Genomic DNA, 27,326 nt, shown 5'->3' with positions numbered 1-27,326 from the left:
GCTGGCGGGGCCGAGGCGGGCACCATGGTGAGCGGGGCGGCTGGGTCCGCTCGCCTCCCTTGAATCGGGGCTAAGCTGTTGCAGGCCCCGGTCCCTGGCTGTTGGGACAGCTCGGGGGTTTGGGTGCGTCGGGGGCAGGGAGGCAGCGGAGTGACACCATCGAGCGTTGCAGTTGGCGCTCGTGAACAGAACACCGAGGCGTCTGCAGCCTTCCGCGGTCTAATGCCGATACGGTTCCACTGACCAGTGGTTGTTTCCTTCTCTGCTGCTTTTCCGTTGGGAAGTAGAGTGAGCCATTGCACTTAGTGCTCTGTAATGGGGTTAGGATGTGTCTGTATAAATGCACAAGATTCTTTTCCCTCTCTATAACTACCTGACAGAGGTTGTAGTGGGGTGGGGGCTGGTCTCTTCTACCCTGCCTGCAGTGAGATGCAGGGAAATGGCCTCAAGCTAAGAGATTGGAAATAAAAATTTCTACACATACTAGTAAAAAGAAAATTCATTGTTTGAGTGGTCAGGCATTGGAATAAGTTGCCCAACGAGGTGGTGGAGTCACGATCCATGGAAGTGTTTTAGAAACGTTTGAACCTGGTGCTCGGTGGTGTGTTTTAGAGGTTCAGGGATTACAGTGGCCGTGCTGGGTTGACATTTGGTCTTGATGATCCTAAGTTCTTTTCAGGCATTGATTCTGTGAGTATAACTGTTTTGTCAGGTCTTCTTAAATCCTCTGTAAACGGAGCGTGTATGTGATCTTCGATATATCCAGAAACCTTTGCCAGATGCTTTGTTGTTCATTGCCACAAGTTTACTCTTTGTGCCCTGGATCATGTCACAGCAGCCATGTGTACTATGGCAGCACATGAGTGTCGTAGAATCACAGTACAGTTTGGGCTGGAGAGGATCTCATGAAAAGAGTCCCACCTCAAATTGCTTTTTTGCAGCAAGTATTTCAGCACAGCTAGAATTTATTGGGCTAAATGTAGTGCACAATAAATGACCTTGTAACACAGTAGAATGAAGTTTGGTCTAATTCCTACTAACGATGTAGCCTTGTTGGATATATGTTGCTTCAATAGAGCAGGCTAAGTATTTAATGAATACTAAATTATATAAAGATATATTTCTATAGAGGTATGCTGAATTTTGTATTTAGGTCTTAGCATTTAAAACACTGGAATTGATTTACTTAGCCTTGAATGTACTTATATTTGAGATACAAGGAACAGAGTCTGCAGGCATAAAAATGTATTTTGCATGTGCCATTAATATATTGCTCTTCCATATGACTATATGAATGTAAGTGTCAATATGTCATTTTAGCTATGGCACCAGTGTTTGTTCATTGATCTAAGTCTTAAGAAATGCACTTTACAAGTATATTTTTGATAAAATTTGCCTTTTAGCTATTCTCCTATTTAGAAGTTTAATCATGTTGTTCCACTAAAGTAGTTTTTATAGTGTAAATTCTTGTATATGAAAGAAATTGTATTTTTTTCTCATGAAGTCTTTTCCTTTTTTCTTTTTTTTTTCTTTTCCGCAGGGGTTAGAATACTTATTCAAAAGGCCTTGAGATGCTCCTCTCATTTGTAGGAGTCCATGAGTGCTGTGGTCTAGTATGGGAAGCTATATTTGGAAAATTGCAAGCAAAAAAGTTTTTCCTTTCAGTGTAGGTCCTTATTTAAAGTAATTGAGTGCTTGCTTGTGTTGCCTAATGGGGTTGAAAGATCAGGTCCGGTTTTCTTTACTGTGTGCTTGCAGTGTGGGCAAATAATCTTTGTGTGTGATTGCATGACATAAGCGAAGGCAAAAGATGGTAGTCTACTTCTGTGCTGTTTGGAAGCTGTATTTTCCAGTTCCAAAGCAACAGGAGAATGAAACATAGATCAGTTTCTTTTGTACCAAGAGCTTAGAAATCAGGTTATAAACATCAACACCTGCCAGGCTGGGACTGTCAGGACTCTTCTGTGCAGTTGCAATGCCAGTTAGGCCATGACTTCAAGCTCTGCGCAAGTGTCTTAACACTTTGTAAGACCATGGTGTTTTAGACTGTTCAGGAGAGGCGTTAAAGTCTTCTCACTTTTCATACTTGGAATAATTCCTGTAATGACAGAGCCTGTTCTTTAAAAAGCCAATCTTTTAGAGAGTGGGAACTTCCTGTAGTTTCTGCTTGTCTTATTTGTGGAAATACTGGGCAAACTAAATTTTGAAAATCTTGGAAAAGTAATAATGGAGTATAACCTTCTTTTCCCTCTGTAGTACATAATTTCTCTGAACTAGTTTTAGTTATAATTTAATAATATATTCTGTATATATTGGTGTTCACTGCAACAGGTATTCTGTATTGCTTCTTCAGTAATAATGATAAATTTGCATTTTTATAAATGCCCTTGTTCTGTCCATAAGATTTCTGTAGAATAACGTGGTTGGCCTAATGACCACTAGTTCTGTAATCTTGTACTTAGAGAGCCTCAGTGGTAAATGAAGCAAGACTGTCAGGTAAGATGCTGTTCACTGACTAAAACTGTTTGGTTTCAAACAAATCACCTTGTTTCAAAGGGAGTCATGCACATCTGAGTCCTTCCACGCAGCAGTTTATGGTTGTTCTTTGTCTCTGTGGAAAGACACTGGTCAAGAGAGAAGTGACCTTTGGGTATGAAAGACTCTGTGAGGGTGAGCAGTTAGGTGATATTATTGAACACCTTGTATATTCTTTATGCCCCTTTAAGCAACTTTTTTGTAAACAGTGGTAGGTGTGTGAAAATTCTAATTCAGGGAAGCCTTGGTCCTGAGAATAGAAAAAACAGTAAAAATCTGATTTTTTTTAAAAAAGTTCTCTTAGTGTAGATTTCTTTTTCAAAATTAGCTGTATGAATGTCTGATTTCTACAAACCGTAGGATTTGAACTGCCTCAGGATGCTGATTATCGTAATGACTAAAGGTATTCTGTGAAAGTAGTCATTTTCACAGGAAGCATTCACTTTAAGATGTTGTACAGCAAGCTCACTTTTCTTGGCCATCCTATATAATATTTTCTACTATTTAGGAAACAATTTTGAATTGCATTTATGTTTCAGGAGAACACTGTTTTGCTTTTGCAAGCTGGAGCTTTAGCATGGACATAAGGAGAAAAATTTTCATATGAAGAAAAAATTATATGGGGAAGTCTCACTTACAGGAAAAGCAGTAATGTGTCAGCTATTAAATGGTATTTCAAAGCGGATTTATCTTCCAGACTTCACAAATACCATCGCACTTTTAAAATTGCAGGAGATAGGAATATTTGTTATATTCTCTTAAAAATCTTGGTGGCCACTACTATTACAATACCTTTTCAGTTTCTTACTTGAAAAATCATCAGCCATATTAGTGTGTTTGTGTGCTACCATTGAAAGATATTATTATGCCCTGTATTAACATCTGTAGGATACTCAAGTACAGTTGTGTTAAAATCTTGTTTTTACAAGACTTGCCACTTCAGAAAGTAAGTAGTGGGCATTAAATTTCTGAAGGTAAAGTTGTGAATGGGATTCTACCAGCTTTTTTTCAGTTGTGCAGTTGTATCCCTACTGCAGTCCTGGTGCATACAGCAGTTGGCTTCAGCTCAAGGCCCTCATCTTGTAATAGAGGAAATGGTTACTGTATGAGAACAAGTAGTTTTAAAGTCCTGTGTAAAGCTGATATTTGAATTATTTGTAATAGGTAGATAAGTGGTAAAAGGAAGAAAAGACGGAAACCATGCCCTTTTACTACAGGTAAGGAGGAATAACCTTGGGCAAGGTCAAAATAAGGAGACTGGAGTGGTGTCTTTGCATAATACAATCAACCTTGTCTATCTTTTTATTTCATGTTCTATAAATCAAGTAATGATGAAAAGAAAAATGTTCTTTAGGTAGAAGTACTTTTAAAAATTTGTTGTGTTTTTTTTTTCTTACTGTGAGGTAGCTGTTGGTGTTTTATAAGTACACTTACTGTGTAGATAAGAGTATTGTAAATTTATCTTAATTGCTTATTCTTAGTTTTTGTCCTTCTACTAATCAGCAAGTCTGTCTCCAGGTATGTACTATAAAAGACTGTGAAAACCAAAGTCCAGGTTATACTTTATTCAACCTTACACTTTTGCATTTTCAGCCTGCCATTTCTTTCCTACCAATTTTAAGAAATCTGTCAAGCTTCACATTAGAGTAACTGCTGAAACTATTCTTGTGGACTACTTAATGTTTTCTCTGCTATGTTTTATTTAAAGCTTTTATGTAAAGTGTGTTATGTTACTCAAACAAAGGTGGGAATGCCATGGTTACTGGAGGGTCAGGAAGTGAACATAGACCTCAAGATCTTCTCCATCAAAGATCTTCCTCTGTGGCAGAAAGACAGACTGCAGTTTATTGGACTGTGTTGTTGCTGCATGGCTGTACCATTTCAGTCTTGTTTTTGACCAGGAGGTTGCTTGCCAGCCTGTGTTTTGCAGAAAAACTGACTTAGTCCCTATGCTTCCCAGTATTAGAGAGATTGACAAAAATGTCTTGATCAGCAGAATGCAGACCTCTCTCTCTAGTGTCTTGAACCTGGTTTCAAGCTGCAAAGCTGAAGCACGATAATTATGGACATGCATGTATGTGGAATCAGTGTTGGAGGCCTTATGAAATGGTTTCAATTCCACAAACTATTCTGTAACTGCAGACATGTTATTTAATCTGTGCAGCAGTTCCTCATCTCTTAACAGTGAGTAGTGTTTCTCTTAGTTTTGAGTCAACCCAGTCACCAACTGTGTGTTTATTACTTCAATATACATCAAGTGGTAGGTTCCAGGGTTTGTTTACCACAGATCCTCAAAACCCCCTGCGGTGTCAGCCTTGACATTGAGCATCTCCTTCCTCAAATATCTATCACTCTATTTCTTATACTCTAGATTTTTAAAGTTGTACTTTTCTGATGAAGATCTGAATCCTGTGTCCTCTAATGTGCAAGTAGAGGATGTATGATATTTGTGGAAATCAGCACCTAATCTTCATTTATGGTTCTGAAATTAGTTGTTTTGAATTTAAACTGATATTAGTGTAAAGTGAAGACTCAGAAGTTGAGGGTGACTGGCTCTAGACAGAGCCTGAATTGAACCCTGTATTTGGGGATGGAGGGAAAATGTGTTCTAGTGTTGTAATATGGGGGTAGTTTGGGGTGTTGTAGATTTTCCTGGAGTGTGTTAGTTAACCTACAAGTAGAGTGTAAACACATCCAGACAGGTAGAGTTTGCAAAAAGTTGTGCTGTGCACATAGCATGTTATTTTGACTCATTGTATTGTCTAATGTGTTCCTGTGACTAGTATTCTTGGTAGATTGCAGGAAGATTAATGCAGTGGATTTTTTAAAAAATTTCTTGTGACAGCTTTTCTCTATTAGTATATTGCTTGTGATTAAATACTAACTTTCAGGAATCAAGAAAAATGCCCACATATGGCATATCTGTATATATGGATGTATATACATTTTTTAATTGCTTAAAATGTAGAAAAATACCAGAAGGATATTAGGATATTTCCTCCACAAAGTCAAAATTAAGTTTAGAGATATCATTGGGGTTTTAGGTTTGGTTGTTGTTTTTTTTTTTTTTCAAATGGCTTAAAACTTGCTAGGTTATTTTTATTTGTACACCGAAAGGTTTGCAGGTATTTCTATTTTTATCAAATACATCAGTAACTTTATGGGATTAAGCACTATAAATTTCTGCTGGAAACAGGTATATAGGGTGCAGCAAGGCATTCAGTGGCTAAGAGGAATTGTTCCTGATGGGTTCTGTTACAATGTGCAGACTTTATTTGAGTAAGGAAATTAGTTTCTATGGGTACACTTTTAAGTAGTCTCTTGAATTGTAAGTATTTTAGCTCAGCTAGTGGACCTGCTGCCCTATATAAAAAAAACTGCCTATTTTGCATCTTTTTCCCTTCTCTTGTCTTGAGTTAAGGCAATTTCTTTCCCTTACAGATAGGAAGCTCTAGGAGTAAATGAAGAGACATATTGGCATCTGATTAGGCTGTGCTTCTAATAAATGCATTATTCTAGAGGAATATTAATGTAAGTTCACCCTGAGAGAGTGAATTCTGAGAATAATGGCTTAGTAGAGAGGCTAGATGAAGGGACAGTGATTTCTCGCTTACATTGGGTGGAAGTGGTTATAGGGCTTAGTGTAAGATGGTCAGAAGAAACATTTGCTTTTAAAATGGTTTGTTTTGTACTCAAAGAGTATATACTTAGCAATTTAGTAATGTAAGTATAGCATATATATTATGCATGCAGCTGGTAACACTTTTTTGTTAGGAATGCACTTGTCTTAGCTAGGAAGCTGGTGGAATTGGTTTGAGTAATCTATGTGCAGAACTCTGCATAACCTTAATAAAGATTGAGTGTTCAAATATGTACAGCTCCTGATCCTGATATCAGTGAAACAGAACATAAACAAAAGTGAGGTTTTACTTTTTGAGATACCTCAAGGAGTTGATGGCACCAAAGTGTAGAAGCAGTAGAAATTCCAAAGAAGGAGGAGGCGAGGAGACTCTTGAGCACCAAAGAAACTTGCTGGTATCTGACGCCCTCCAAAGGTGTTACTTCAAAGTATAAAAAAGTAGTACATCCTTTTATTGATACATGGCACTTTTTTGTGAGACGTATGGTAACATATTGAAAGTGTTTATAAATAGTTAAAGGATAATTTATTCTGTCTTTATCTCCCTCAATCGTGTTGAATTACAGATAATAATGTATATCCAAAACATTTCATCTGCCTATGTTTTTTAATAAAAGCAGTATCTGCACAATTTTGTTTTACTAAGGAAGAAAGCATTAAAGGAAGAAAAGAGTGCGTGTACTTTCCTTAGTGCATTATTTAGGATGAAAGATTATACTGCTGGTAGGGAGGGGGAGGGTTGATGTAGAGTTGTAGGTTAACAGCTCATTGCATAGCAGGTGTTGGTAGAAGGTATTTGGCTTATGTGACCATGGGACTCTGTTGAGGTGCAAGGATTGGTAAGACAGAACAGTATCCACCCAATCAAGTGGGACAAGAGCATCTTCGCCAGCAGTCTGGCCAAACTGGTATTTAGACTAGGATTTAGAGAGGAAAGAGTTGATGACCCTTAAATCAAGAGGAAAAGGTGGTGGACTGAGCTGGTATAGTAGGGATGATGATGATGTGGAGAGGAGTCCTTGAAAATGACTAATCAGAGAAGATAGAAACCCACATATTTAGGTAAACAAAGAGGAAATGTCTGTACATACATAATGAGGCCAGCATTATGAGGGGGAGGATCTTAGGGGGAGGATCTCCTCTTCAGGGAGATTAGCTGTGGTGACCTGAGAATGCCTTTTCCCTTTGATGAATTTTGTAAGTTATTGTAGAAGTTTCAGAGAATTTTTTTTAACAACTTTAGTATTTTGCCTCCTCACTCCCCCCATTCCTCCCCAGTGTTATCATGCCTGTTATACAGACTGTTACTAAGTTTGGTTTTTTTTTTTTTTTAAGATACTTAAACACTTTTCTGAAGCACATACTGACTTGTTATTAACTTATTTCTCCACAGGGTGTGATAGGTGTACAGTTGGTGGTTACCATGGTAATGGCTAGTGTCATACAGAAGATCATACCTCACTATTCTCTTGCTCGTTGGCTTCTCTGTAGTGGCAGGTAAGATAAGTGTGAATATGGTAATTATGCAACAGGGTGGTAAAAGTAAAACATACTGATCTTGTTTGGGTTTTTTTTAAGTAATTGACTTTTATTAAATTTATTACCATAGCATTGTTACACCTGATTTGTGGTCTCAAGGCAAAATGACAGTGTTGCTGTAAAAGAACATACTTGTTTGTTGCTATTAATTGTATCAGTCACAAAGTTAATTGTTGTTCAACTCTTCTATTAAAGGTACAAGGTGCATCCTTTAATATTAAAAAGCTAAATTCAATACAATATACTGAAGAATAAAAGAGTTTTCTTTTCCTCTGCACTGTCTCTGTGTTGTTGATAAACTACCTTCTGATTAGCCTTGCATATGAAGAGTGCTTAGGTATTTATTAAAAATTCTATTCCTTTTTAATACGTCAAAGGACAGGATTAATATAAATTTCAGTACACTACTTCCTTGTAGCAATAGATCAAACAGACATAGTGAGTTCCTAGGGGAGCATTCCCTGTGTTGCTGTATCCATAATAACAATTTAAAACAGCAGCTGTTTTGAATATAAACCACTATGTTAAATATTAAAAAGAATCATAGGTACTGTGTGATTTCATTTGGTAAGAGGAACACTTTGTACGATTAGCAGGTAGTGTGCTGTCTTTTGTAACTGTTAAAATTTTGAGAATATCAGATCCTTACTGCCTACTTTCTAAAGGAGTATCCTTGAATAATAATGTACTCCATAGGAGTATTAACAAATCTTTGCATTGTCTTTTTTCTCTGCATCTCATAATTATCAACTTGTTCCTTTTTAATATTCCAGATTTCATCACCCATCAAGTTGCTAATGAAAAGTGACTGTAAATGTTGTTTAGATGTATGTTAGATATAACAGAAAACAGTAATTGTCAGGTGGATGACACAAACAGGAATCATACTCTTAATTGTTGTGTGAAGTTTCACTGTTAACCATATTGGCAGGATATTGATCACCTTTCTTGTGCTCCAAAAAGAACATTACACTAATCAATATGAAACTGGCTACCATTTATTTTTAGTGTGTGTCAGTGTGAGAGTATTTTTTATCAGCAATTATCCAAATTGCATATTGTACCTTTTATGTCTAAGATTGATGTAAACTTTTATTTGAAAATTTAAATATCTAATTGCTCTTGCAAAATAATTTGTCAGTATTATGCCCACGTTCTTCATTTTTGTGAAGTTTTCACTTACAAGTGAAAACAAGTATCCTTGTTTTAAGGCATGCCACGTACCAGCAATAGGGAGAAGTTTGTTGTTCAAATATTTTTCAAATCCATTTCTTAATTTATCTTCGCGCATCTGCAGATTGATAAATACTTCAAGCAGGATTTCAGCACTTGTGCTTGGGTAATTTTGCTCTTATTGAAGTCAGTGGGAATTTTATTATTGCCTTCCATGTTAGTAGCTGGTTGTTGCTTTTCAGTTTTCTTTTATATATCTGATAGCTATTTTAGTGTATTGTAATGTCAGGCACTCTGAATAATTCCCTGAATACAGGAATTGTATAAAGAGTCAGAAATAATCCTGTGGTCTAGAAATAAGAATAAGTCAGAAGATTCACTGCAACAAGAATCTGAATTTTAATGATAGAAAGAAAAGCAGTTATTTTCTTAGTTAACCTGATAACTAAGGTTATCTTTTATCTTTAACCCATTTCTCCATTGTCTTTTTCCCAGTGATATTTGACAGACCTGTGTGGGTGGGGTGGGTTTTATAGAGGATTTTACAGACGTAAGCATGCAGGTACAGGCACACTCCTAAAGCAGTCCATCTGTCTAAGAAAAAATTATCACCTGCTCCTCCTAACCTTTGTTTGTAAACTTCAACTAATCTTTGATATCTAACAGTGGTTTTTAAGTGACTTTGTTTGAATGTCCTGCTTCCAAAGGATTAGCAGGCAAGACGGATCTGAAATGTCTGTAGATAGTCCTCACTAAATGGGAGGGAGGATAAACATGTTATCAGACAAGACAGAAACATTAAGTGACTTGTTTGTTTAAGGATGGCTGTTTGTGTTTATGGGAAGTTTGTTAAAAGGAAACAAAGACTTCTCAAAATCTAAAAGAATTGTTAGGATAGACAGATTTAAGGTAGTTACTTACTAATGGAATAAATAGCTATCATTGATTCTTGAAGAGCAATTTACATAAATTTGTTAAGAAATACAAACTTTTTCAATCAGTGCTATTTTCAGAACTTGAATGCAATTAAATAGATTTATTGAAATATTTGGCAGCCTAAATATCTGCATAGGCCTTGCATCATTTTTAACTAATAAAACATTCTCTACCAAAACATTGCTTTTTAAGTTACTCATCTATTTCAGCTACTATGTTTTCAGGCCATGTCAGGATACAGGGGAAAATGGATGTTTTGTTGTAGATTCGTTAATGACCTTTATTCAAATTAACTAGGGCATGTCTGTGTGTCGGTTGCTATTCAGACTGACTTGGATATGTCAAAGCCATAAGGTAATCAGTTGTGGGATTTCAGTTTTAAGCATATGTAAGCTAAAACAGATATAAACTACTTTCTATTATCTCTGTCTTTATGAAAATGTTTGTTCAAGTCTTTTGGTTTTGAGATTTTAAATGCAAGATGTGTAGGGTTTATCAACTGAAAAATACCAAAACTCTTTATCCTATTAGTTCTAATTGGCTATCACTTGCAATGTCATTTTGTAGTATAATTAGGAGCAAATTGTGGTATAATTTGTGGTTTGATTTGTGTTAGCATGCTACACAGAACAAGAATTTTGTTTGTTCTGCTGCATAAGGTGCCATTTCTCTGTCTGTGCAGGAAAGATTTTGAAAAGTTTCTTTACCACATAGGTGGCTTTCATCATTAGCATCCCAAGTACAGATCAGGGAGATGTGGTAAATGACAAAACAGGAGAATATATTTCTGCTTTTTCACAGTTGCTTTGGGTCATGTGAAGGACAGAAGTTAACATCTCTAGAGTAGTTTGACTTGGATGCAAAGCTTGTTTCTCTGATTTATTTGTGTCTCAGTCTTAAAGTCTTTTTTGCAGCGAAGTTTGCAAATCACAGATCCCTCAACTGTACTATACATAATAAAAATAAATTAACGAAGTAACTTTCACTCTTACTTATACAAAATTGAGTTCGTTTTTTTCCCCATCCAAAACTGTGTTCATGCAAAATTTGTAATATTTGCCATTTTCACTTTTGGAACTGGCAGTGAATTCCTTTAGTGGAAATTTGCAGTGTGCAATGGTTTGATGGTCTGTTGGCTGGTATTAGCGTTCTTTTCTCTTGAAGAGTTCCCAACATGAAGGCACCCTTTCTAAAACGGAGCCGGGAATCAAGTGTTATTAAATGGCTTGAGATTGTTTGAGTTTTGATGCCTTCCAAATTTGCCTTTGCTAACTTTTTGAAATTGCATCTGACATCATCTCTAATTCACCAATATGGATTTGAATGGTCCTACTTGGTGAAGTTTTCTTTATGTGAGGTGGTGGTTGAGGATTCCTTTATCATGTATTGACCTGCATCACCATGTGTGACAATTAGTGGTCTTCTACTTCCACACACATTTCTCATGTCTGTCCTTGTTAATACTTGGTCTCCTTTACTGCAGCATTTCAGAGGGGAGATCATAGTGATATGTGGAGATCATAGTGACTTCCCGAATCTGGACAGAATGTGGAAAATGCTTGTTTCAGCTACTAAGATTTTTGCCATACTTAGAAATTTAGGTAAAAGATACCATTTTAGACACTTAACCATCTCTGTTTGTCCTCTTCAAAATTTCCATGCCATTTCTTGCCTTTTGAAATGAATGGGCAATTAATTGATCTATGAAAGTGATTGATCTATGAAAGTGAAAAGACTTGCATTGATCTATGAAAATGAAAAGACTTGTAGGTCAATTATGTGTAAATTAGTGATTTTTTTAATAGCACTTTTTCTAGTAGAAGTTGTTTAAGGAAAGGGGTTACGATGTACTCTGCTTAAGAAAAAACATTTGATTATGTTTGGTAATGATTATTAGATAATAGATATTTCAGATTCTGGGAAATTACTGGGTTTGGCAGGGATATAATATACTTTATTAAGTTGTTTAGAATATGGTTCTAATGAGTAATTGTAGTGGTATAATTATTCTAGTGAACTTTCCCACCTTGTATGACTGTGTTTGCTGTATTTGATGATATCTTTAAAAGTTGTTGTTCAGAGACTTGAAGGGCTTTCATGTGAATTACAAAGTGGCAAAGCTTTCTAGTTATTTATAAATACCTGATTTGCTGTAGAGAACTGAACTCTAGCTGTTGTTCAGTTCAGGTAGGGTTGGTACTGACACACAAAGGTGTCTTGCTTAGGAGTGACAAATTAGGTGTCTTAGTAAGTATATAAATCTGTGTTGTTATACAATTTTTTGAAAGCCATGCTCTAAATTGCTACTAATGGTCTTGTTTTACTTGAGGTTTTCTTTTTCTTTAGCTTACGGTGGTATCAACATCCCACTGAAGAAGAACTGCGGATTCTTGCAGGGAAGCAAAGAGGGAAAAGTAAAAAAGATAGGTAAATACTCCTTTTAAGCTTGTCTTCCCCCACCTTTTGGGTTTTTTTCAGCATTATATGGTTCATCTAGTAATGAACCATACTACTTTTGTCTGTCACCAGGCTACTTTTGTCTTAGCATGAGTTAAAAACTGCTAGTTGCATATGACTGCCCTTCTTGCATTAATTGTCACAGTTCTTTATCAAAACATGTTTTATCAGTTTAACAGAGTTGGACATTCCCAAATTGGGCAGAACTGGTTAATTTCTGCCCACAGAACGGTCTGTGAAATGCTAATTCAATGACAAGTTTTTTCAGTGAGTGTATGCATTTAGATAAAAATTGTGGAAACAAATCTTAGGATTGCAGCTTTTCATCTTGAAGTGAGAGAAGAAAGATTTGAGTATATTAGTTTAACATAGGATTACTGTAAGCCACCACTCTTAACACAGCTGTGATAAAGGCAAATGGGCTCTTAGGATATATTACATTAAATGTTTCTACTGAAGGGAGAGGGAAATATTAATCCTCTTGGACAAGACACCAATGTAGAACTTTATCTGGATTACTGTATACAGTTCCGATCACTTGTGTTCAAGAAAAATAAAATTTGTATGTGAACAGGAAAAGAGAGCTGCTGGGATCATCCAGGAAACAAAGTCTGTCTTATTCAAGGGGGCTAAAAGAGCTAGGCTTTCTGAATCAAAAGACAACTGAGGGGATGGAATGGCTCTCTATCAGCTTAAGCTGGAAATAGATTTCTGGTATTCAGACATGAAGTTCCAAACTGTACCAAAAGTACAGCTGCATCAGGAACTGAGACATCTTGAGGTGGTGGAGCTGTTCATGTTGATGAAATATGTCTAAATTGGCTTTGTTTAGAACCAGACAATGCACTGTGGTTTTCTTTTTGGTAACACAGGAGGTTTTTTCTAGCTCTGTTTCTTCTATCCCAGTATGAACTCCCTTATAAATCTTAAGATTTGAATTAATCTCTGCACTGCTCATACAACGTTAATTGTAATTTAATTTTTCTTCCTGTTTCCTAGCTCTTAAGCAGCATGGTTAGCAATTGTATTTGCCTCTTTTAGGTTGGAAAAGACCTCTGAGATCAACCTTTGATCACACGTTAATTACAGCCCTGAAGGCCACATCCAGTCATTTGTTGAAAACCTCTAGGAATGATGACTCCACAAAATACTGCCCAAGAAGGGCAGCCCATTCCAATACCATGACAAAATTCCTCTTCAGGTCCATCCTGAACCTCCCCTGGCACAGCTTGAAGCTAGGTCCTCTTATCCTGTTACTAGTTAACCTTGAGAAGAGACCATCCCACACGGAGCTATTGCCTTCCCTCAGGCAGTTGTAGAGAACAAAAAGGCTCCCTGTGAGCCTCCTTTTCTCCAGGCTGAGAGTCCCCAGCTCCTTCAGCTTCTCCTCATCTAACTTGTACTCCAGACCCTTCCCCAGTTCCCTGTCCCTGGACTTGCTCGAGCACCTCAATGTCTTTCTGGTTGTGAAGGGCCCAAAACTGAACCCAGGATTCTAGGTATGACCTCAGCAGTGCTGACTACAGAATACAGTCACTGCCCTGGTCCTGCTGCCCACAGTATGTCTGACACAGGCCAGGATGTGCTTGGTCTTCTTGGTCCTCTAGGCCCATGCTGGCTAATGTTCAGTCACTGTTAACCAGCAGCCCCAGATCCTCTTCCGCTGGGCAGTACTCAGTGACTCTGCCCCATCCTGTAGCACTGCATAGGGTTGTTGTGACTCAGGTATAGGACGCAGTACTTGGACTTGTTGAACCTCATGCCATGGTATCAGCCCAATCCAGCCTGTCCAGATCCCTCCCAAGAGCCTTCCTGCCCTTCAGGAGATCAACATGCCCATCCAACTTAGTGTTTGGAAATTGACTGAGGGTGCCCTCCATCCCCTTGTCCAGATGATCTGTAAAGATCTTGAGCAGGATGGGGCCCAGTACTGAGCCTTATGGAACACTATGAGTGACCAGCTGTCAACTTGATGCAGCATCATTCACCGCCATTCTCTGGGTTAAGTTGTTCCTTGTAAAGTAGTAATGTTTTTTTACAACATTCCTTAAAATTAAGAATGTCTTTTTATCTTAACAGTTTTCTGTGACAAAAATGAGGCAAAATAATTGTGAATAAGAACATAATTAATAATTATCCATGTAACCAGTGATATTTATTCATATGTGAAATAACTTAATTTATGTAATTATAAGTTTAAGTCCACCCATAGGAGCCTTAAACTGAAAAACACAATTGTACTGCCACATAATAATTGTGCCTTTGCTCTTATTGCCTTTCCTCAGCCTTGCCAGTCTTTTGCAATAGTAGTAGTACGTGTTTGTACCAGGGTGAATGTTAATCAAAGGGGAATATAAAACTTCAAAGAAACTGAAGCAGTAATGTGGGGGCTTAAATGATGTTTTGTTTGCTTTACTTGTTTAACCACTGACTGAATAATAATTTATTTTTTAATGAATGAGTGTACCTCTGTGTCCTTGAAAGAAGAGACTCTTGTTTGTGAAGAGCCATGGTTAAGTGGGAATTGTTCCTGTCGAGTTGGTTTGGATTTACTGATTCAGGTTGCACAAAATGGAATGTACATCTTCTGAATCATCCCAACAAGGAGATGTGAAACAGTGTTAGAGAAATAAAGATCCATCTTGTTTATACTCCCCATGATAAAGAATACTTTGCAGGATAAAGAATCAGCTTTGTCAAGACCACAGTCTTGCAAAGTGCATTACCAGCTCCTTAAATACACACACTCTCAGTCTGAACTAATTTAAAGAGAAATGGTTAAAGGAGATACAAGGAGCTTGCTTGAAAACTTGCCTTAGAAACAGCTGTAGTGTGAAATTTTAGTTAATTTTATTCAGTGCATATTACCCTTCAGTGTATTATACTGTAGGCTTTAGGACCACAAGAATATTAGGTGGGTTTTCTGCTTCTGAATTGTTTATATTATACAAAATTGTTAGGCTTATGAAAAGATCCATAGCTACTGTGTTTTACTTTGAACTAAACCATTCAATGATCCTAGGTATGTTCTGTCTGTGCCTCTTGGATTGCCTGGGATAATTAAAGTGTAGGAACACCAAGTTTTGTTGATCTGAAATGGCTTCAGTGATATGGCTCAAGATGATAGTACTCCTGGATACAGGTAGTAGGAAAAAAATCAGGAGTACAGCTGCAGGCATGGAAGTACACAGGAGCTTGCAGGTAGTCTAGTCCTTGGGCAGTGTTTGGGACTTCTTTTGTAGATTTGCATAACTCAATTTTTTGGGTAATACTTTAGATTGCTATCTATATATAGTTTGTCCATTAAAATTCTTATGCTTCAGGTTATCCTAGGCATAAATATAACCTGAAAATTTTTATTACTGTTTTCTGCTCGTATTTTCCTCTCACATATGAGCTGAGATGAAAGCATTCCTGAAAACTAAGTTTGTGATTGATTTGATTTCTTTTTAATGCTTATATTGCAATAATTTGTTTTCCTATGGAAAGTCCACCTCTCCTTTTCTAATTTCAGAGGTGATATTGTAAAATGTGGCAGTTTATTGTTTTCTTCTAGCCTTTTAGAGGTCTTAAGTTTTAGGTATGTTTTTTTAATGTAGCAAAACATCTTCTGATCTCCTTTAATGATTTTCTTTTTAATAGTTTGAGAAGGAAGTTTTACACTAGTTACTAATGCTGGACTCCCAGATTAAATTCTTTAACTTCGTTAATCTTCTTTTAAGAGTGTGCTGGGTTTTAAATTTAAAGTCTTCCAGTATGACTTAATTTCAGGGAAGTGAAAATCATGATATTGGTATAGTTTGAGAGCTCCAGATGAAAAGCACCTTTTGGTCTAAATACACATCCTTTTAGATTAGAAAGATGCCTTAAATTGCCTTGCTTGATGGTTAGTAGGTTGGACCTTTCAAAGATCTAGGTTAGTTTAGCTCAGCTCATGTGATGTACCTTGTTGTGACAAGAAGGACTGATGCAAGTTTTTTATTTCTTTTTTTTTGACATCACCCTGTAGCTCTAAATAGATAAAATTAGTTGGCTGAAATAAATACTGTCTCCTGGACCTTGATACAATGCATGCTCAGATTGAAGGAGCTGGAAGCCATTTAAATCCATACCACAGTAGTATATCAGAGTCTGTCAAGTTATAGCTGGAAGCCATTGACATATCTGGTTGTTTTCCAAGATTTTAACTTGAAGTTCTACTTTTAGTTAAAAAGATAAAAATACTTGTATTTGGGGAAAAAAAAGCATTCTACATTTTTCTAAAATTTGAAATGTCATTCTATATTGAAAAAAATTATTTTGTCATACCCATGCTTGTACTATCTATTTATTTATTTATTTTACAGAAAATATAATGGTCATATTGAAAACAAACCCTTAACCATTCCAAAAGATATTGATCTTCATCTGGAAACAAAATCTGTAACAGAAAGGGACACTATTGGTAAGAGTATGCAACAATAATACATTATTTCGAATATATCCTGATTCTTTCTATCAAGTGTTTATTTGTAATTAATGCTGAAATGTCCTTTTTGTAGAATGTGAATGAATAGAATGCACAGCTGGTCATAAATGAGAAAGCACGTAGTAGGGCTGAGTCTCCTTTATTGTTCTATGAATGACAGTTAATAGCGGTGTTGTGGAAAAGGATGAGTAGATGAAAGCCAACATAAAGCACAACTTTATCAGTTATAGCAATATGAGACAGCACTGAAACAATCACATAATTGTCTATTCAAAATAGAGCATTTAACTTTGTACAAGAAAATAATAATTTGTAGATGTCAAGTCATACTTTCTGCTCATCTAACATAGGGTATGTGCTATCGTATTGGAACCTAAGCCCTTTCAGCCATACATCTCAAGCATTCAGGTAAAATGCTTAAAAATAGCAAGCGACAGTACAGAAATATGCAGCATTAAGTGTTTTGAAGGAAATGGAAAGTATGACTATAATTTTTTAGATGGTAATTTTTGATTATTAAATCATAATCAGTCGTTCTGTACAGAAAGGTCATATATGAGTATGTATGTGATACATATTTTCTTTCTACCTACATTTTTATATTTATGTGTACTCTGGATAAATATAGAAAGAAAGTATGTATATTCTCAGCTTAAATTGTAGGAGACAGCATGTGTGTAACATAAATGAAGTTTTTGAAATAAATAAACAAAACATTCACAAGTTTCAATTAGTGTTACTTACCTGAAATTATGTCATGTAATTGTCAAACTGAATGATAGGGTTTGACTGTGTTTGAAAAATAATATATACAATTTGTTTGTAAATCTAACCAGATAGTTATTTCAAAATAACAAGCGTAGGACTTGGAAATATTAAAGTTTGCCCAGTTTCGTATCTTTGCCAACAGGTAGCTTGTAGTCAAGTCAAACGTTCAGTAGTGTTTTCTCACTTTAAAATTGTGTACATGTAGGGAAGGTGTTTGGGGGAGACAATTTGTGTTGTCACAAATGGTTCTTTGGAATTTCCAACACCTGAAGGAACTCTCTCCATAACATCTAGCCTGTATGCAACACAGTATGATTCCCAGAATTTTTACAGTGAAGTTTACACAACGATTATTGCTTTATAGGACGTATTAACAAAATCTTGATGAGCAATCCATCAGTTATCTTAGATAGTGGGGTTTGTAAAATAAAAAGAACTGTTTATTTGTATTATAGTAAATGATTGCCAGTGAGATATCAATCTTTTACAAAGGGTCAAAACAAACCATCTTACCTGGAATTGCAGCCAGACTCAGCTGGAAAACCATTTACTCTCTGTGTTGTGAAATCTAAATTAAGTATGCTTTTTGGATTTAGGATGTTAATGTATAAAAGCTGAGGTGATAAAATAGTAAAACCTCACAGCCTTATAAATTTGAGTAGTTATGAAGTATTGGATGACAGAAGTAAAGAATGACATTCACATTGTTGAGTAACTTTTTCATTGTTACATTTCACTTGGTCAATGTCGGTCTACCTAAATTTCATTTCAATACACTTAATACATAGTTTAAAACCTTTTTTAATTGCTTCTCCATTCCATATATATCAGTAACTGCCTTAAAACATACCTTTAACATTCACAAACATATATTTTTCAGCATTGCATTACTTTCCAGAATATCAGTGGTTGGTGGATTTTACTGTTGCAGCTACAGTTGTGTATGTGGTGACAGAAGTCTACTACAGCATTATGAAGCCCTCACAAGAAATGAATATAAGCATAGTGTGGTGTCTGCTTGTCTTGGGCTTTGCAATGTATCCTTTTCTCTTGTGTTGAATCCCCCTCTACCGGTTCCAAATAGTTTACATAATTCTGCAATTCATATCAATCTCCATGCCACTGTTGGGCAGGACACAAAAATATTTGCCATTTGGAAAAAGGATCCTGTAAGCTAATGTTATTGTTGAATAATATATACGCTGTACGTGCTCTTTGCAAATGCTGGTATCATTAGCTTGCTAACATTAATACCAGACCATTTAGGAGAAAAATGCATGTATGCAAAGATAGTTAGTGTTCATCTGTAGTATGTAGTGGTTCTAAACTAACTTGATTTTGTTCAATTTGGCAATCAGAAATGGTTATGTGTACAGAAATTACAGCTTTTGAAGAAGTTTGGAAATTTAGTGTGCCTTTTTTTTTTTCTATATGTTTAACCTGATGCTTCTTGATCAGAATAGCACAGTGATGTGTATACTAGTTTACTGCAAAAATACATGTGTGAATTCATAATTTTAAAATACATTCAAGGTATTCTTACAGAAAATAAGGTATGTAAACAGTTGTAGAAACTGAGCTCTGTGAAAAGCTAAACTCACCTCTGAAACTGAGGGAAACAGAAGTGGAGTATTTAGGAAACAGGCATTATCAAACCATAAAATGTTTGTTTTGTTACGGAGGAGGCAGTTAATTTTTAAATTTATTTTACTGGAGAAGGCATTATCACTCATAGATGCTTGCATGGTAATTAACTGTGTACCCCATACGAATCCAGACTCGTGCTTTAGGGAGGAAAGTTGCAGTTTAAAGATATGATCGGAGATAAAGCAGTGGAATGGAATAAAGGGCTTTTAAGAGAGCAAATTATAGAAAGGTGAACTGGAAAGTGAATTGCTACAGCTCCTCTGCTCCTTCAGCAGCTGAGAACAGATAAAATGCGAAGCTACAGTTGATAAACCTCTTGAATATTCAAAATTGTTTCCTCTATATAAATGGCAGCTTTAAAGCTTCTTAATGTGTTGTCGTTTGGTCAGTTGCTTTGTAATATCAGCAGTAGCTGCTGGTGTTATATAAAATCTTGAACTCTAATGTTTGGTTACATTTGGCTAAGAGTTCTGAATATGCTTCATGCTTGCCTGTCCTTGATAATTATTAAAATGTGTGATGCCTTTATAGCATGGACAGGAGTTCTTTTCTAAGTAGACTGGAGCACAAATCATAGAATTTCTCCAGAATTTTTTCCTTGTAATGTATAAAAACTTGCTAGAAGAGAATGTCAACTCACATTTGGGAAAAAGAATGTCAGTTAGCATGCTTCCAGATCAGGTATTTGCCCTTAGACATGTCAGTGAACAGATCCATGGTCCAAAAGGTGTTTTTCTAGTCTGCTGTGGGAAGAAAATCAGTGTTTGGCTCTTGGGCACCTTTTAATTGTATTATAGGTATAGTATAGGTAATGTATAATTGTTACTGCACATCCTTTGTTTTATTTTTTTGGTGTGAGGTTGAGAATTTTAGTTTAGTTTCTGCAGAAGGAAGGAGAAAGAGGTGGCTACTGTTTCAAAAATCAGAAGATCACCAACACTTTCACTCTGATTTTTAAGGATGAGGGGGAGTTTAATAGAACTAATGGAAAAAAAAGCTTCTAATACAAAAGCCACAATGTACTCTTAGATTTATTGGTGACAATGCCTTGTTTGCTTCATCTCTTGTATCTCAGGAGTAATCAATTTAAACAACCCTATAGTAATTGCAATTCTAGGTGAAACAGGGTTGTGAATTGTATATTGTAGGAGGAGGTACAATACAGAGGGTATTGGTAACAATTCCTGTGGTCACTGGAACCTAGTTAGATGAGGTTTCAGAAGGGGTTCATTCCTGTGTTGTGACATTAGGCTTTTGGGATGCAGAGAATACTTAAAACTTACTCAACTACTCACTATCTCAGTATGTCGAGACCAGAAATTATTCTACGATAACGGAAGATTCAGAAAAATTTGGTTGCCTACGTATTTTTGACAGAAAGCAGTTAACATGATATGTTATAGTTAAATATAGAGCAATTTTGTGTTTTATTGACAAGGGTTTCTTCCGTTTCATGCCAGTGTGTTAAGAGATGAAAAGTTGTACTGAGGATACAGAGCAAGTTTGCAGATGATAGAAAACTGGGAGGAGCTTTTGACTCCCTTGAAGGCAGGGTGGCCCTGCAGAGTAACCTCAACAAATTCAAACCCAAAGAGATATGGGCAATCACCAACTATTCTAAGTTCAACAAGGGAAAGTGCTGGATTCTGGACCTGGGATGGGGCAGCCCTGGTTGTATGGGCAGACCATGGAACAGGAGCCTAGAAAGTAGTGCCACAGAAGAGGACCTGGTGCTGCTGGTTGACAGAAAGTTGAGTGTGAGACATCAGTGCAAGAGTGTGAGACCAGCTTGGCCAGTTTGTCCTGCGTTAAGTTTGGCCAGTTTGTCCTGTGCTAAGAAAGACATTCAGCTATTAGAGAGTGGCTAAATAAGCCACGAGGAGAATGAAGGAGGGGAAGCTGTATGAGGAGTGTCTGAGCTCACTGGGACTGTTCAGCCTGGAGAAGAGGAGACTGAGGGGAGACCTCATTGCAGTCTACACCTTTTTTGTGAGAGAAGAGAAGGGGCAGACACTGATATCTTCTCTGTGGTGCCCAGTGACAGGACTCAAGTAAATAGCCTGAAGTTAAGTGAGGCCAGGGAAGACCTGAAGTTAAGTCAGGGAAGTTTAGATTGAATATTAAGAAAAAGTTTTCACATGGAGGATGATTGATTACTGGAACAGGCTCCCTGGGGAAGTGCTTACAGCACCAAGCCTGACAGTTCAAGAAGCATTTGGACAGTGGTGCTGGGCGCATGGTGTGATTCCTGGGGATGGTGCTGTGCAGGCCCAGGAGCTAGATGATCCTATGGGTCCTGTCCAACTCAGAATGTTCTCTGCTTCTGTGAATTCAGAGTTTTCATGTGTTTTAGTAGGAACAGAAGATGTATCTTTTTCACTTCAATATATGAACTATAAAATTAAAGAATTCCATAATCGCAGCAGTTTAAAAAATAAAATTATTTTTGTAAAAGGGCATACCATGATTTCTACAATGCCTGCAACTAAATACAATATGCAAAGTATACAATTCTATAATGCCTCTTGTGGGAGAAAAAAAACTAAATGAAGGGGGGAACTGGTGCAGGCATTCTATTAACTTTGCACTAAATACTTCTAAATTATTCATTCAGTACATCCTGAATATTGGGTCTTGCAATGGAAGGAAGCGATGAAGCAAGCAATAATGCTTCAGTCTTCTCCAACCCAAAAATAGAAACAGTGGTGATTATTTAACTAACAGAGGGTTTCAGTCATGTGTAGTTTGCATAATCATGGATCTATTTACTGAGTTCTGAATCTGCACTGTAATTTTAGCATGCTTTCTTTTTCCTCCTTGAATTTTCCAAATCCTTCAGGCACAATCCATACTTGAAGTCATAAAGTATCTGGGGGGTCATAAATCTGATGATAGATTAGGTTTGTTGGTCACAAACTTATTAAGTCCTTTGTATAACTTCAGGGTGTTTTCAGTTTGTGATTAATGCTGCTAGCTGTAAAAAGAGCCTTGGTTTAAGCATGTGTTATTAGAGAAACAATGTCCAGAACACAGTCTGTATGATCTATTATGTACTTCTTTTTGGGATGAGTTAAGTCTTCCTTTTGATGTATCAGTTCTTTCTGTAAAGTATAGAGGGGTCTGAAGGTGATTACTGTATGAGATTAGAATTACTAGATGCTGTCCTTAGACCGCATTGTGCACATTAGAATCTCTCTGCGTATACATGAAATTCAGCAGTGTATATGTGTGCTGCCTGTTGAAGCATAATCATCGTTTCTTGAGAGATTGATGACTGTTCAAATGTTTTACTAAATAGATACAACCAAAAATGTTTTCATGTACTCTACATATTAATATTATTTCAGTATTAGAAATAGGCAAATTCAACTGCATTATTGCATAGTGGAGGAAAAAAGTGCTACAGATTACACTTAAAATCTTTTTTTCTTCCTTTTTGTCTGTATTTTTTTCAAATCACGTAATGCCTGGAATTATCTCCAAATACTTTATTTAAATCTGGGCTGGATATTGCATACCATTTAAATTATAATGAGCTGCAGTTCGTAGTAATAAGAGTGTATAATGAAAAGTTTATCCTAATCTGTTACACTTGATAACTGATTTAGAAATGTGTAAAAAAGAATACTTTAAAAATATTTTTAAAACACCCTGATAACAGAGCAGGTGATGTCTTAAATATTTGTCTTCGTGGCAGTAGAGCTAGATAAAAGGATGCTTGAGGAAATGGCTTAGTGATGAACTTCCTGGTGTTAGGATGATGGTTGGATTTGATCCTAAAAGTATTTTCCAAACAAAATTATTTATCTGAAAGGGGAGAAATATAAGTTCATCTTTTCATGTGTCTTCTTTCTTACTGTAAGTAAGCCTAGATCAAAATGCTACTCCAGAGTACTCCTGGCTAAGCATTATGAGATTATTATGCTTTAATGTGTTCTGTAATTTAACCTGAAATCAGCTGAATACATAATACCTTCCAAAGAAATAAATGCACATCATAGAACAACCCTGTAGATGAACAGAATAAAATTTTTAGTTATAAGATTCTTTGTTATTTTACAAACTTAATTTTCCTTGACTTTTTTATTACGTAGTAAGGTACTGTTTTCATTGACTACCCACTATTTCAAAGTTGAAGATGGAGGTGAAAGATCAGTCTGTGTCACCTTTGGATTTTTCTTCTTTGTGAAAGCCATGGCAATACTCATTGTGACAGAAAACTATCTAGAGTTTGGATTGGAATCAGGTAACTCCTTTCTTTAGTGTTTGAAATAGCTGTAGTGATTGCATGATCTGAATAAAATATTTCCAGAGTTATTGAGAAAATCTGTGTTAAAATGAATGCTGTAAGTTATGTGCTTCTAAGGAAATTTGCTTTGGAATGAAGATTCTAGATAATATCCTGTGCATTTTCCTACCGTTCTCTTAAATAGTCTATTTTTTGCCTAGGTTGTTTGTTTTGTTAATTGTATTTGCCCTCCAGTTACAGATTTAGCCCTTTTTGACTTTCATAGTAAAGTGTAGCTCCCTTACTGGAAAAGAGTTTAAAATGTTATCTTCTTTCATCTTCCCAAAATGTTCAAATATTACAGATGTTGTTAATCAAGCTTTACTTTATTGTGGCCAACTAATTAGCACACGAAAGAGCCCTGTTACACATATGAAAAATTGTTTAAAAGATTACTTGTTACCTAGCGTTTTATTTCACAAAAGGGATTCTTTGTTTGTACTGTAATAAAAGAAATATATATGTCCCTGCAGGATTCTCGAATTTCTCAGAAAGTGCTATGCAGTTTCTCGAAAAACAAGGTTTGGAATCCCAGTAAGTTTCTGAAAATACACTTGTCTGTTTATATGTCAACTTACAACTTGTCTGTCTATATGTGAATTTATGAACCATTTGGATTTTCTTTGCAAGCCTTTGTCTTGCGTGTTTTGCTTTTGTACATGATTATAATCCCTACAACACTTTAAAGAGATTAATGAAAAGATCTGAAAGTACCCACAAGTAACTGAAATTGCATTTAAGTTTTCTTTTTAATATGGAGATAATTACTGACATTTTGATTGTCAGTTCATAAAATATAGTTCAAAACTGTAAACACTTTTTCCACAGTATTTCCCTTCAAAAAGGATTGTTTAAATAGAGAAGTATTTTTTGTCATTCCTATGGCATGTAAGAGGAGGAGTGTGCAAAAGCTACAAGACGGAGTTTGTGTTAAATTTTGCATTAGGAATAAATTGTGTTATTCATGTTTTCATGTTATAGCTGTGTTCCGGTCATGCAAAAACATCTGCTTGCTGCAGGACATCCAAGCCTCATATAGACTGTTAAAGGAGCATGCCATATCTTGTGATGTTACATAAATACACAAACACTGTCATAGGCAGGCTTTGTATATTGCAAAATGGATTTCTGTTACAGTTCCTTATACTTGTGTGCTAAAATATAGGGACCATTTCATCACTGGGAGCACATTGAATGTCTTGCTTGGTAGGTCTCAAGTATCATGCAGAAGCCATGGCATATCTTTATTTTTGAGGAACAGAAGCTTCCTCAAACTAGATCAGTGTAATTTATGAATAAACTCATGGGAAACCATTAACTGAACCCCATATGTTTCTTAGCCTTTCTTCAATATGCTTTCCTAAACTATTGCAAAGTCACTACCTTCTGTATTCACTTTCATGTTGTTTGTTTAGTTATAAATTATTGCAGTGCTTTGCCTTTTTTAGCAGTACCCGAGTTAATGATGGTGTCGCTTGATAGTTTAGGTGATATAGATTAAGAAAGAATCTGAAACTCATTTGAATCACTAGATTTGGTTTTGTTCCTCTTTGATCTGCTAGTTACATTTCACTGTAACTATGATGGTTTTATTGTTTGTTTGAGGGTTTTGTTTTGTTCTCTTTTTTTCTTTGTGTAAACCTGTATTTGTTAATTATGTGATTAATTCTGTGATTTCTTTGATCATGGATACCTTTCCTGTAGCTTTTCTTATGTACAATACTAATCACTTAAAAGTGACATGTTAACGACCATGTGTACATTTCAGATAAATCTGTGAAAAGTTGCAGTAATAACAGTTTGATAGAGATTTTTAATGGATAATGGTAGACTAAAGTATCCATTTTGTCTTCAAGCAGTTAAACTTAGGAAACATCGGTTCCTCTTAAAAAGACAATAATGAAATTCATTCTATTTCAGCTATTTCTGTTATATAATTTGTTGCTAATTACAACATAAAATTATTTTTTTTTTCTTCTCTACTAACAAATTAATATCTCACAGTCAGTAAATTAGGTTTTCTGTTTTTCTAGGAAATAAATAGATTATTGGTTTGGTTTTGAAAGTATTTTTAAAAAATTTAATTTCTGATTGGTTTTTAATAATGCTAGTATTTTGGAGGAAGCCTATAGAATACTGTTGGCTTTTTTTATTAAATATTAGATACTGTTGGATTGAAAGTAGTCTCTGATACTCCCCGCTCCCCCAACGTCCTCCCCAAGAAAATGCTTACTTCCTTTCTTTTCTTTTAGGGGTCCTGTGTCTAAACTAACCTTCAAATTGTTCCTGGCTGTTCTGTGTTCACTTATTGGTGCTTTTTTGACATTCCCTGGCTTGCGACTGGCTCAAATGCATCTGGATGCTCTGAATTTAGCAACAGAAAAAATAACACAGTAAGAGAAAATATATGCAAATAGGTATATGCTACTCAGTCTTAAAACTTTTATGTCTAAAAATGTCTAAGCAAACTATTCCAAAAAAAAAGGTAGTGACTTAAGACTTCTGTTGCTGCCTGCTTTTCGTATCTTGAGCAGATTTGCCACCTGCCACTTTCTGCTCAACCTGTGCTTTGCCAGTCTTACATTCTTTGCCTTGTAATTAAGAGTCTCAATTAAAGGAGCTTTCCTTTCCTCCAGCAAAAGCTCCACCATGAATGTCTCCGTGTCCAGCTTTCTTTCCACCATCATGTCTTTCCAGAAGTTAAGATAATCTTCAGGAAGTACAAATATGACCACAGACTGGTTTTTTTCCACCCACACTTACAGATGGGCATTATTCCTTTAATAAATTTACCATACGATAAAATGCAAAAATGACCCAGAATATTTAATTAGGGTCATATGCTAATACCGATTTAAAGGAGTATTTTCATTTTCAGTCACCCTTCCATTTGGTAGTAAAATGTTCTGTCCAATTTAACTGTTTCTCTTGAGCATTCTCTGGTTGAGAGGGTGAAACTCCAAGTGGCTTTCAGAGATCTTGACTGTTGATGTTTAATACATGATAATAACAGATTCTGCAGCATAGGGCAGTTTAGGTATTCAGTCTGGTAAATTTCCTAAGAGAACCACTATGTTTTCCAGTAGGAAAATAATTTTTGTTCAAATTGCAATTTTTTCCTTTCCCTTCAGGAATGCCCAGCTTAAAAATTATACTGTTTGAAGTGAGTCCATCAGTCTTGGTAATTTATAAGCAAGTACACTTGCACTCAGTGTAGTTTTCTATGTAGCAGCCAGCTATTGGATTGTTTTATCTGCTGTTACATTTTTGTCTGTGTGTAGACTGTGACTGAGTCACTTCTTAATCTGTTCTTTCCAGACAGATAAACTACTTAGTTCTTAATTGCTATAGTTCTCACTATTTTAAAATTCTTTATGTCTTTTCTCTAAGTATTCCAGCATCTTCCGTGATCAATGGACATAACATCCTAGGCAGAAATATAAACCCTCTGAAACAAAAATCCGTTAATTAAGACCTGAAGGGCAATTAATATCCACTGAAGTGTGGTTATGAAAATTAAAACTTCTCTAGCTTCTTTAGACGGTATTGGAACTGGTTGTTGAAGATAATTTTGTTCAGCACCACCAAGTTATTTTTGAAAGTCTACCAATATTTTGACTATTCAACTGGAACAATGTGAAAATTACATTAAATGGGTATTAAATGGATACATGATAAGGTATCCATATAATTAGATAAAGCCATTATAAAGAATATTTGTCAAGTGATAGGTTCTGATAAACCTGAACAACATAACTTGTCCTTGCTGATGCATTTTTGTTAGTGTTATTGACTACACTTGTTTGACAGGGATTAAAGAGGGGGGTTGTTAATGAGGATGACTTGCCACTGATAGAAAGCTCTCTAAGTTGGGT

The 27,326-nt window shown here is 36.0% G+C and overlaps 1 protein-coding gene across 1 annotated transcript in view; it reads left to right on the top strand.

Moving 5' to 3' along the window:
* Window positions 1-1,616: 1,616 nt before the first annotated feature.
* The window catches only part of TMEM161B (transmembrane protein 161B), a 32,993-nt gene continuing 7,283 nt past the window's right edge, over window positions 1,617-27,326 (top strand). Inside the window, exons 1-8 of the mRNA XM_066569174.1 lie at window positions 1,617-1,666; window positions 7,569-7,672; window positions 12,170-12,250; window positions 16,627-16,724; window positions 18,397-18,553; window positions 23,258-23,409; window positions 23,925-23,985; window positions 25,704-25,844. Coding sequence (XP_066425271.1) covers window positions 7,599-7,672; window positions 12,170-12,250; window positions 16,627-16,724; window positions 18,397-18,553; window positions 23,258-23,409; window positions 23,925-23,985; window positions 25,704-25,844 — 764 coding nt within the window. The 5' untranslated portion in view covers window positions 1,617-1,666; window positions 7,569-7,598. The remainder of the gene's footprint in view (window positions 1,667-7,568; window positions 7,673-12,169; window positions 12,251-16,626; window positions 16,725-18,396; window positions 18,554-23,257; window positions 23,410-23,924; window positions 23,986-25,703; window positions 25,845-27,326) is intronic.

The sequence above is a fragment of the Molothrus aeneus genome, chromosome Z (assembly GCF_037042795.1).
Source record: "Molothrus aeneus isolate 106 chromosome Z, BPBGC_Maene_1.0, whole genome shotgun sequence".
In the NCBI taxonomy this organism is placed as follows: Eukaryota; Metazoa; Chordata; class Aves; order Passeriformes; family Icteridae; genus Molothrus; species Molothrus aeneus.
Note: the sequence above shows the minus strand (reverse complement) of the source record. Positions and strands in the feature narration are given on the sequence as shown.